The 13,601-nt window shown below is 50.8% G+C and overlaps 1 protein-coding gene across 1 annotated transcript in view; it reads left to right on the top strand.

Annotated features, from left to right (window-relative positions):
* LOC149913218 (sodium/glucose cotransporter 2-like) overlaps window positions 1-13,601 on the top strand; it is a 59,733-nt gene that overhangs the window by 35,017 nt on the left and 11,115 nt on the right. Inside the window, exons 10-11 of the mRNA XM_090130481.1 lie at window positions 1,688-1,838; window positions 12,931-13,099. Of these exons, the coding sequence (XP_089986607.1) occupies window positions 1,688-1,838; window positions 12,931-13,099 (320 nt within the window). The remainder of the gene's footprint in view (window positions 1-1,687; window positions 1,839-12,930; window positions 13,100-13,601) is intronic.

Genomic DNA, 13,601 nt, shown 5'->3' with positions numbered 1-13,601 from the left:
TGGGTCCCTATGGGCCCCTATGGGTCTCTATGGGTCCCTATGGGTCTCTATGGGTCTCTAAGTGTCTCTATGGGTCCCTATGGGTCCCTATGGGGCTCTATGGGTCCCTATGCTGTTAAATCCCCATTAAAGCCAATTAACGCCTATTAAGTCCCTATTAACGCCTATTAAGTCCCTATTAACGCCTATTAACTTCTATTAAGTCCCCATTAAAGCCTTTTAAAGCCCCATTAATCGCTATTAAACCCTCATTAGCGCCTATTAACGCCCATTAAATCCCCATTAAAGCCGATTAGCGCCTAATAAATCCCTATTAACGCCGATTAGCTCCTATTAAAACCCAATTAAGTCCTATTAAATCCTTCTAAATGACAATTAAAGCCTGTTAATTGCTATTAAATCCCCATTAAAGCCTATTAACGGCTATTAAGTCCCTATTAACGTCTATTAAAACGCCATTAAAGCCAATTAACGCCTATTAAGTCCCTAATAACGGCTATTAAAACACCATTAATGCCAATTAATTGCTATTAAATCCCCATTAAAGCCTATTAACGCCTATTAAGTCCCTATTAACGCCTCATAAAACACCATTAAAGCCTATTAGCGCCTATTAAGTCCCTATTAACGCCTATTAAAACACCATTAAATCCTATTAATTGCTATTAAACCCCCATTAAAGCCTATTAATGCCTATTAAGTCCCTATTAACGCCTATTAAAACACCATTAAAGCTTATTAGCGCCTATTAAATCCCCATTAATCCCTATTTAATCCCCATTAACGCCTATTAACTCTCATTAAATCCCCATTAAAGCCCCATTAATCGCTATTAAACCCTATTAGCTCCTATTAACGGCTATTAAATCCCCCTTAAAGCCGATTAACTCCTAATAAATCCCTATTAACGCCGATTAACTCTTATTAAGTCCCCATTAAAGCCTTTTAAAGCCCCATTAATCGCTATTAAACCCTCCTTAGCGCCTATTAACTCCTATTAAGTCCCCATTAAAGCCGATTAGCGCCTAATAAATCCCTATTAACGCCGATTAGCTCCTATTAAAACCCAATTAAGTCCTATTAAATCCTTCTAAATGACAATTAAAGCCTATTAATTGCTATTAAATCCCCATTACAGCCTATTAACGCCTATTAAGTCCCTATTAACGTCTATTAAAACGCCATTAAAGCCAATTTACGCCTATTAAGTCCCTAATAACGCCTATTAAAACACCATTAAAGCCAATTAATTGCTATTAAATCCCCATTAAAGCCTATTAACGGCTATTAAGTTCCTATTAACGCCTATTAAATCCCCATTAAAGCCTATTAGCGCCTATTAAGTCCCTATTAACGCCTAATAAAACACCATTAAAGCCTATTAATTGCTATTAAATCCCCCGTAAAGCGTATTAACGCCTAATAAATCCCTATTAACGCCTATTAACTCTTATTAAGTCCCCATTAAAGCCTTTTAAAGCCCCATTAATCGCTATTAAACCCTCATTAACGCCTATTAACGCCTATTAAATCCCCCTTAAAGCCGATTAGCGCCTAATAAATCCCCATTAACGCCGATTAACTCCTAATAAATCCCCATTAACTCCAATTAAACCCCCACGCACCCCTATTAGAACGGATGAAATTCCCCTGGCGGCAGTTAATTAGCGCTAATGACCCTAATTAGGGCTGCGGGGCTTGATGCTGGCGGTGGTTTTGGCTGCTTTGATGTCGTCCCTCGCCTCCATCCTTGCCAGCGCCGGCGCCATCTTTAGCCTGGATCTCTATGGGAGGCTGCGGCCGGCGGCGTCGCAACGGCGCCTCCTGGTGGTCGGGAGGTGAAACTGCAGGGGGGGATATTAAAATATTAATTGGGGGGGGAGATTAATGAGGGGGGAGTTAAGGGGGGGGGGAGATTAATAGGGGGAGCGTTAATGGGGGGAGATTAATGGGAAGGAAGTTAATGAGGGGGGAGATTAATGGGGGGATGATTATTAGGGGGGTGGTTAATGGGGGGGTGATTAATTGGGGGATATTAATGGGGGGGATTATTAATGGGGGGGAGATTAATGGGGGGTGATTATTAGGGGGCTGATATTAATGGGGGGGAGATTAACAGGGGGGGAGATTAATGGGAGGGAAGTTAATGAGGGGGAGATTAATGGGGGGGTGATTAATGGGGGGGGTGATTATTAGGGGGGTGATTAATGGGGGGGTGATTAATGGGGGGGAGATTAATGAGGGGGTGATTAATGGGGGGGTGATTAATCGGGGCGGGTGATTAATGGGGGTGTAATTATTAGGGTGGTGATATTAATGGGGGGGAGATTAATGGGGGGTGATTATTAGGGGGGTGATATTAATGGGGGGGAGATTAATGAGGGGGATATTAATGAGGGGGGAGCGTTAATGGGAGGGATATTAATGGGGGGGTAATTATTAGGGGGGTGATATTAATGGGGGAGGGGATTAAAGGGGGGGAGATTAATAGGGGGGGAAATTAATGGGAGGGAAGTTAATGAGGGGGAGATTAATGGGGGGGAGATTAATGAGGGGGAGATTAATGGGGGGTTAATTATTAGGGGGGTGATATTAATGGGGGGGGGAGATTAATGGGGGGGAGATTAATGGGGGGTGATTAATGGGGGGGAGATTAATGGGGGGTTAATTATTAGGGGTTGATATTAATGGGGGCAGCGTTAATGCGAGGCTGCGGCCGGGAGGTGAAACTGCAGGGGGGGGATATTAAAATATTAATTGGGGGGGAGTTATTAATGGGGGAGGGAGATTAATGGGGGGGGGTGAGTTAAGGGGGGGGAGATTAATGAGGGGGGAGCGTTAATGGGGGGAGATTAATGGGAAGGAAGTTAATGAGGGGGGAGATTAATGGGGGGGTGATTAATGGGGGGAGATTAATGAGGGGGTGATTAATGGGGGAAGAGATTAATGGGTGGTTAATTATTAGGGGGGTGATATTAATGGGGGGGAGATTAATGGGGAGGTGATTAATGGGGGGGGAGATTAATGGGTGGTTAATTATTAGGGGGTTGATATTAATGGGGGGGAGATTAATGGGGAGGTGATTAATGGGGGGGGAGATTAATGGGTGGTTAATTATTAGGGGGTTGATATTAATGGGGGGGAGATTAATGCGAGGCTGCGGCCGGCGGCGTCGCAACGGCGCCTCCTGGTGGTCGGGAGGTGAAACTGCAGGGGGGGATATTAAAATATTAATTGGGGGGGGAGATTAATGAGGGGGGAGTTAAGGGGGGGGGATATTAATGAGGGGGGAGCGGTAATGGGGGGGTGATTAATAGGGGGGTGGTTAAAGGGGGAGATTAATGGGGGGGAAATTAATGGGAGGGAAGTTAATGATGGGGGAGATTAATGAGGGGTGATTATTAGGGGGATTATTAATGGGGGGGAGATTAATGGGGAGGTGATTAATGGGGGGGGAGATTAATGGGGGGGGAGTTAAGGGGGGGTGATTAATGGGAGGGAAGTTAATGAGGGGGGAGATTAATGGGGGGGAAATTAATGGGAGGGAAGTTAATGATGGGGGAGATTAATGAGGGGTGATTATTAGGGGGATTATTAATGGGGGGGAGATTAATGGGGAGGTGATTAATGGGGGGGGAGATTAATGGGGGGGGAGTTAAGGGGGGGTGATTAATGGGAGGGAAGTTAATGAGGGGGGAGATTAATGGGGGGGTGATTATTAGGGGGATTATTAATGGGGGGGAGATTAATGAGGGGGATATTAATGAGGGGGGAGCGTTAATAGGAGGGATATTAATGGGGGGTTAATTATTAGGGGGGTGATATTAATGGGGGAGGGGATTAAAGGGGGGGAGATTAATATGGGGGGAGATTAATGGGAGGGAAGTTAATGAGGGGGAGATTAATGGGGGGTGATTAATGGCGGGGGAGATTAATGGGGGAGGGGATTAATGGGGGGGAGATTAATATGGGGGGAAATTAATGGGAGGGAAGTTAATGAGGGGTGATTAATGGGGGGGTGATTATTAGGGGGGTGATATTAATGGGGGGGAGATTAATGGGGGGGAAGCGTTAATGGGGGGGTGATTAATAGGGGGGTGGTTAATAGGGGGAGATTAATGGGGGGGTGATTAATGGGGGGGTGATTAATGGGGGGGAGATTAATGGGGGGGTGATTAATGGGGGGGTGATTAATGGGGGGGAGATTAATGGGGGACATTAATGGGAGGGAGATTAATGAGGGGGAGATTAACGGGGGCGGGTGATTAATGGGGGGTTAATTATTAGGGGGGTGATATTAATTGGAGGGGGAGAGTAATGGGGGGAAGATTAATGGGGGGTGATTAATGGGGGGGTGATTATTAGGGGGACGATATTAATGGGGCGGGAGATTAATGAGCGGGGAGGTTAATGGGGGGAAATTAATGGGAGGGAAGTTAATGAGGGGGGAGATTAATGGGGGGGGTAATTATTAGGGGGGTGATATTAATGGAGGGAAGCGTTAATGGGAGGGAAGTTAATGGGAGGGAAGTTAATGAGGGGGAGATTAATGGGGGGTGATTATTAGGGGGGTGATATTAATGGGGGGGAGATTAATGGGGAGGTGATTAATGGGGGGGGAGATTAATGGGTGGTTAATTATTAGGGGGTTGATATTAATGGGGGGGAGATTAATGCGAGGCTGCGGCCGGCGGCGTCGCAACGGCGCCTCCTGGTGGTCGGGAGGTGAAACTGCAGGGGGGGGATATTAAAATATTAATTGGGGGGGGAGATTAATGAGGGGGGAGTTAAGGGGGGGGGGATATTAATGAGGGGGGAGCGGTAATGGGGGGGTGATTAATAGGGGGGTGGTTAAAGGGGGAGATTAATGGGGGGGGAAATTAATGGGAGGGAGATTAATGGGGGGGTAATTATTAGGAAGGGATTGTTAATGGAGGGGAGATTAATGGGGGGTGATTAATGAGGGGGAGATTAATGAGGGGGTGATTAATGGGAGGGAAATTAATGGGGGGGAGATTAATGGGGGGGAGATTAATGAGGGGGGAGCGTTAATGGGGGGGTGATTAATAGGGGGGTGGTTAAAGGGGGAGATTAATGGGGGGGGAAATTAATGGGAGGGAAGTTAATGAGGGGGAGATTAATGGGGGGTGATTATTGGGGGGGATTATTAATGGGGGCGAGATTAATGGGGGGTTAATGATTAGGGTGGTAATATTAATTGGGGGGGAGAGTAATGGGGGGGAGATTAATGGGAGGGAAATTAATGGGCGGGAGATTAATGGGGGGGTGATTAATGGGGGGGTAATTATTAGGGGGGTAATTATTAGGGTGGTGATATTAATGGGGGAGGGGATTAATGGGGGGGGGAGATAAATGGGGGGAGAGTTAAGGGGGGGAGATTAATGGGGGGTGATTAATTGGGGGGGAGATTAATGGGGGGGAGATTAATATGGGGGGAAATTAATGGGAGGGAAGTTAATGAGCGGGGAGGTTAATGGGGGGTGATTATTAGGGGGGTGATATTAATGGGGGGGAGATTAATGGGGGGTGATTAATGGGGGGGAGATTAACAGGGGGGGAAATTAATGAGGGGGGAGAGTTAATGGGGGGGTGATTAATAGGGGAGTGGTTAATGGGGGGGTGATTAATTGGGGGATATTAATGGGGGGGTGATTAATGGGGGGGAGATTAATGGGGGGGTGATTAATGGGGGGGGGTTAATGGGGGCGACATTAATGGGGGGTGATTAATGGGGGGGTGATATTAATGGGGGGAAATTAATGGGGGGGTGATTAGTGAGGGGGGACATTAATGGGGGGAGACATTAATGGGGGGGACCCCCCAGAACTGACCCCATAGACGTGACCCCACAATAGAGCTGACCCCAATGGAGCTGACCCCATAGAACTGACCCCATAGAACTGACCCCATAGAACTGACCCTATTCTATGACCCCATAGATGTGACCCCATATCAGAGCCCGTATATCACACCCCATACCATAGATGTGACCCCATAGCTGTGACCCCATATCATAGCTGTGACCCCATATCCGACCCCATATCATAGCTGTGACCCCATATCATAGCTGTGACCCCATATCAGACCCCATATCATAGCTGTGACCCCATATCATAGCTGTGACCCCATATCAGACCCCATATCATAGCTGTGACCCCATATCATAGCTGTGACCCCATTCCCGACCCCATATCCGACCCCATATCATAGCTGTGACCCCATATCCGACCCCATATCATAGCTGTGACCCCATATCATAGCTGAGACCCCATATCCGACCCCATATCATAGCTGTGACCCCATATCCGACCCCATATCATAGCTGTGACCCCATATCATAGCTGTGACCCCATATCCGACCCCATATCATAGCTGTGACCCCATATCATAGCTGTGACCCCATATCCGACCCCATATCATAGCTGTGACCCCATATCATAGCTGTGACCCCATATCCGACCCCATATCATAGCCGTGACCCCATATCATAGCTGTGACCCCATATCATAGCTGTGACCCCATATCAGACCCCATATCATAGCTGTGACCCCATATCATAGCTGTGACCCCATATCAGACCCCATATCCGACCCCATATCATAGCTGTGACCCCATATCCGACCCCATATCATAGCTGTGACCCCATATCATAGCTGTGACCCCATATCCGACCCCATATCATAGCTGTGACCCCATATCATAGCTGTGACCCCATTCCCGACCCCATATCCGACCCCATATCATAGCTGTGACCCCATATCCGACCCCATATCATAGCTGTGACCCCATATCATAGCTGTGACCCCATATCCGACCCCATATCATAGCTGTGACCCCATATCATAGCTGTGACCCCATATCATAGCTGAGACCCCATATCCGACCCCATATCATAGCTGTGACCCCATATCCGACCCCATATCATAGCTGTGACCCCATATCATAGCTGTGACCCCATATCCGACCCCATATCATAGCTGTGACCCCATATCATAGCTGTGACCCCATATCCGACCCCATATCATAGCTGTGACCCCATATCATAGCTGTGACCCCATATCATAGCTGTGACCCCATACCCGAACCCATAACCCGACCCCACAGGCTGTTCATGCTCTCCCTGGTGGCGCTGAGCCTGGCGTGGCTGATCCCATATCATATCTGTGACCCCATAACCTGACCCCACACCCGACCCCATAACCTGACCCCATAACCTGACCCCAAAACCTGACCCTATAGGCTGTTCATGCTGTGGCTGGTGGCGCTGAGCCTGGCGTGGCTGAGCCCATATCCGACCCCATATCATAGCTGTGACCCCATCCCCGACCCCATATCATAGCTGTGACCCCATATCATAGCTGTGACCCCATATCCGACCCCATATCATAGCTGTGACCCCATCCCCGACCCCATATCATAGCTGTGACCCCATATCATAGCTGTGACCCCATATCCGACCCCATATCATAGCTGTGACGCCATAACCCGACCCTATAACCCGACCCCATATCCCACCCCATATCCGACCCCATAACCTGACCCCACAGGCTGTTCATGTTATCCCTGGTGGCGCTGAGCCTGGCGTGGCTGAGCCCATATCCGACCCCATATCATAGCTGTGACCCCATATCATAGCTGTGACCCCATATCCGACCCCATATCATAGCTGTGACCCCATATCATAGCTGTGACCCCATATCCGACCCCATATCATAGCTGTGACCCCATATCATAGCTGTGACCCCATATCCGACCCCATATCATAGCTGTGACCCCATATCATAGCTGTGACCCCATATCATAGCTGTGACCCCATACCCGACCCCATATCATAGCTGTGACCCCATATCATAGCTGTGACCCCATACCATAGCTGTGACCCCATATCCGACCCCATATCATAGCTGTGACCCCATATCATAGCTGTGACCCCATACCCGACCCCATATCATAGCTGTGACCCCATATCCGACCCCATATCATAGCTGTGACCCCATATCATAGCTGTGACCCCATATCCGACCCCATATCATAGCTGTGACCCCATATCATAGCTGTGACCCCATTCCCGACCCCATATCATAGCTGTGACCCCATATCATAGCTGTGACCCCATACCATAGCTGTGACCCCATATCCGACCCCATATCATAGCTGTGACCCCATATCATAGCTGTGACCCCATACCCGACCCCATATCATAGCTGTGACCCCATATCCGACCCCATATCATAGCTGTGACCCCATATCATAGCTGTGACCCCATATCCGACCCCATATCATAGCCGTGACCCCATATCATAGCTGTGACCCCATATCATAGCTGTGACCCCATATCAGACCCCATATCATAGCTGTGACCCCATATCATAGCTGTGACCCCATATCCGACCCCATATCATAGCTGTGACCCCATATCATAGCTGTGACCCCATATCAGACCCCATATCATAGCTGTGACCCCATATCATAGCTGTGACCCCATATCCGACCCCATATCATAGCCGTGACCCCATATCATAGCTGTGACCCCATATCATAGCTGTGACCCCATATCAGACCCCATATCATAGCTGTGACCCCATATCATAGCTGTGACCCCATATCAGACCCCATATCATAGCTGTGACCCCATATCATAGCTGTGACCCCATTCCCGACCCCATATCCGACCCCATATCATAGCTGTGACCCCATATCCGACCCCATATCATAGCTGTGACCCCATATCATAGCTGAGACCCCATATCCGACCCCATATCATAGCTGTGACCCCATATCCGACCCCATATCATAGCTGTGACCCCATATCATAGCTGTGACCCCATATCCGACCCCATATCATAGCTGTGACCCCATATCATAGCTGTGACCCCATTCCCGACCCCATATCCGACCCCATATCATAGCTGTGACCCCATATCCGACCCCATATCATAGCTGTGACCCCATATCATAGCTGTGACCCCATATCCGACCCCATATCATAGCTGTGACCCCATATCATAGCTGTGACCCCATATCATAGCTGAGACCCCATATCCGACCCCATATCATAGCTGTGACCCCATATCCGACCCCATATCATAGCTGTGACCCCATATCATAGCTGTGACCCCATATCCGACCCCATATCATAGCTGTGACCCCATATCATAGCTGTGACCCCATATCCGACCCCATATCATAGCTGTGACCCCATATCATAGCTGTGACCCCATATCATAGCTGTGACCCCATATCATAGCTGTGACCCCATACCCGAACCCATAACCCGACCCCACAGGCTGTTCATGCTCTCCCTGGTGGCGCTGAGCCTGGCGTGGCTGATCCCATATCATATCTGTGACCCCATAACCTGACCCCACACCCGACCCCATAACCTGACCCCATAACCTGACCCCAAAACCTGACCCTATAGGCTGTTCATGCTGTGGCTGGTGGCGCTGAGCCTGGCGTGGCTGAGCCCATATCCGACCCCATATCATAGCTGTGACCCCATCCCCGACCCCATATCATAGCTGTGACCCCATATCATAGCTGTGACCCCATATCCGACCCCATATCATAGCTGTGACCCCATCCCCGACCCCATATCATAGCTGTGACCCCATATCATAGCTGTGACCCCATATCCGACCCCATATCATAGCTGTGACGCCATAACCCGACCCTATAACCCGACCCCATATCCCACCCCATATCCGACCCCATAACCTGACCCCACAGGCTGTTCATGTTATCCCTGGTGGCGCTGAGCCTGGCGTGGCTGAGCCCATATCCGACCCCATATCATAGCTGTGACCCCATATCATAGCTGTGACCCCATATCCGACCCCATATCATAGCTGTGACCCCATATCATAGCTGTGACCCCATATCCGACCCCATATCATAGCTGTGACCCCATATCATAGCTGTGACCCCATATCCGACCCCATATCATAGCTGTGACCCCATATCATAGCTGTGACCCCATATCCGACCCCATATCATAGCTGTGACCCCATATCATAGCTGTGACCCCATATCATAGCTGTGACCCCATACCCGACCCCATATCATAGCTGTGACCCCATATCATAGCTGTGACCCCATACCATAGCTGTGACCCCATATCCGACCCCATATCATAGCTGTGACCCCATATCATAGCTGTGACCCCATATCCGACCCCATATCATAGCTGTGACCCCATATCATAGCTGTGACCCCATACCCGACCCCATATCATAGCTGTGACCCCATATCCGACCCCATATCAGACCCCATATCATAGCTGTGACCCCATACCCGACCCCATATCATAGCTGTGACCCCATATCATAGCTGTGACCCCATATCATAGCTGTGACCCCATATCACAGCTGTGACCCCATATCCGACCCCATATCATAGCTGTGACCCCATATCATAGCTGTGACCCCATATCATCGCTGTGACCCCATATCACAGCTGTGACCCCATATCCGACCCCATATCATAGCTGTGACCCCATATCATAGCTGTGACCCCATATGCGACCCCATATCATAGCTGTGACCCCATATCATAGCTGTGACCCCGTAACCCGACCCCATATCCCACCCCATATCATAGCTGTGACCCCATCCCCGACCCCATATCCCACCCCATATCTGTGACCCCATAACCTGACCCCACAGGCTGTTCATGTTATCGCTGGTGGCGCTGAGCCTGGCGTGGCTGAGCCCATATCCGACCCCATATCATAGCTGTGACCCCATATCATAGCTGTGACCCCATATCATCGCTGTGACCCCATATCATAGCTGTGACCCCATATCATCGCTGTGACCCCATATCACAGCTGTGACCCCATATCCGACCCCATATCATAGCTGTGACCCCATATCATAGCTGTGACCCCATCCCCGACCCCATATCATAGCTGTGACCCCATATCATAGCTGTGACCCCATATCATAGCTGTGACCCCATACCCGACCCCATATCATAGCTGTGACCCCATATCATAGCTGTGACCCCATATCCGACCCCATATCATAGCTGTGACCCCATATCATAGCTGTGACCCCATATCATAGCTGTGACCCCATATCATAGCTGTGACCCCATATGAGACCCCATATCATAGCTGTGACCCCATATCATAGCTGTGACCCCATACCCGACCCCATATCATAGCTGTGACCCCATATTGTAGCTGTGACCCCATATCATAGCTGTGACCCCATCCCCGACCCCATATCATAGCTGTGACCCCATATCATAGCTGTGACCCCATATCATAGCTGTGACCCCATACCCGACCCCATATCATAGCTGTGACCCCATATCATAGCTGTGACCCCATATCCGACCCCATATCATAGCTGTGACCCCATATCATAGCTGTGACCCCATATCATAGCTGTGACCCCATATCATAGCTGTGACCCCATATGAGACCCCATATCATAGCTGTGACCCCATATCATAGCTGTGACCCCATACCCGACCCCATATCATAGCTGTGACCCCATATTGTAGCTGTGACCCCATATCATAGCTGTGACCCCATATCCGACCCCATATCATAGCTGTGACCCCATATCGTAGCTGTGACCCCATCCCTGACCCCATATCACAGCTGTGACCCCATATCATAGCTGTGACCCCATATCCGACCCCATATCATAGCTGTGACCCCATATCATAGCTGTGACCCCATTCCCGACCCCATATCATCGCTGTGACCCCATATCATAGCTGTGACCCCATATCCGACCCCATATCATAGCTGTGACCCCATATCATAGCTGTGATCCCATCCCCGACCCCATAACCCGACCCCATATCCCACCCCATATCCGTCCCCATATCCGACCCCATATCATAGCTGTGACCCCATATCATAGCTGTGACCCCATATCATAGCTGTGACCCCATATCCGACCCCATATCATAGCTGTGACCCCATATCATAGCTGTGACCCCATTCCCGACCCCATATCATCGCTGTGACCCCATATCATAGCTGTGACCCCATATCCGACCCCATATCATAGCTGTGACCCCATATCATAGCCGTGACCCCATATCATAGCTGTGACCCCATATCTGACCCCATATCATAGCTGTGACCCCATATCTGACCCCATATCATAGCTGTGACCCCATATCATAGCTGTGACCCCATACCCGACCCCATATCATAGCTGTGACCCCATATCATAGCTGTGACCCCATAACCCGACCCCATACCCGACCCCATACCCGACCCTATAACCCAACCCCATATCCCACCCCATAACCTGACCCCACAACCCGACCCCATACCCCGCCCCACAGGCTGTTCATGTTATCGCTGGTGGCGCTGAGCCTGGCGTGGCTGAGCCCATATCCGACCCCATATCATAGCTGTGACCCCATATCATAGCTGTGACCCCATATCATAGCTGTGACCCCATACCCGACCCCATAACCTGACCCCATAACCCGACCCCATATCCCACCCCATATCCCACCCCACAGGCTGTTCATGTTATCGCTGGTGGCGCTGAGCCTGGCGTGGCTGAGCCCATATCCGACCCCATATCATAGCTGTGACCCCATATCCGACCCCATATCATAGCTGTGACCCCATATCATAGCTGTGACCCCATATCCGACCCCATATCATAGCTGTGACCCCATATCATAGCTGTGACCCCATATCCGACCCCATATCATAGCTGTGACCCCATATCCGACCCCATATCATAGCTGTGACCCCATATCATAGCTGTGACCCCATATCCGACCCCATATCATAGCTGTGACCCCATATCATAGCTGTGACCCCATATCCGACCCCATATCATAGCTGTGACCCCATATCATAGCTGTGACCCCATATCATAGCTGTGACCCCATATCATAGCTGTGACCCCATATCCCACCCTATAGGCTGTTCATGTTATCGCTGGTGGCGCTGAGCCTGGCGTGGCTGCCGGTGGTGCGGGCGGCGCAGGGCGGCCGGCTGTTCGATTACATGCAGGCGGTCGGCAGTTTCCTCACCCCCCCCATCGCCGCCGTGTTCGCGCTCGCCGTTTTCGTGCCCAGGGTCAACGAGCCGGTGGGTGAGAGGGGGGGGGGCGGGGGGGGGGATGGGGGGGTGGGGGGGGGGGGTTGAATTAAGGGGGGGGTGGGGGGGTGAATGCGGGGTGAGGGGGAGTAGGAGTATGGGGGGGGATGGGGGGGGAAATGGGGGGGTGAATGGGGGCCGGTGGGGGGGTGAATGGGGTTGGGGGGGGTGGGGGGGAAAATGGGGGGGGATGGGGAGGATGGGGGGATGGGGGGGGATGGGGGGTGGGGGGGGAGGGGGGAAATGGGGGGGGATGGGGGCGGTGTGGGGGGGGGAATGGGGGGTGGGGGGGAGGGGGAGTATGGGGGGGGATGGGGGAAATGGGGGGGGATGGGGGGGATGGGGGGGACGGTGGGGGATGGGGGGGTGAATGAGGAGGGGGATGGGGGGGAGGGGGGAAATGGGGGGGGATGGGGGGGGATGGGGGGGTGAATGGGGGGGGTGGGGGAAATGGGGGGGCTGGGGGAAATGGGGGGGGTTGGGGGGGTTGAAT

The sequence above is a fragment of the Phasianus colchicus genome, chromosome 40 (genome assembly GCF_987193195.1).
Source record: "Phasianus colchicus chromosome 40, bPhaCol1.hap1.1, whole genome shotgun sequence".
Taxonomy (NCBI): domain Eukaryota; kingdom Metazoa; phylum Chordata; class Aves; order Galliformes; family Phasianidae; genus Phasianus; species Phasianus colchicus.
Note: the sequence above shows the minus strand (reverse complement) of the source record. Positions and strands in the feature narration are given on the sequence as shown.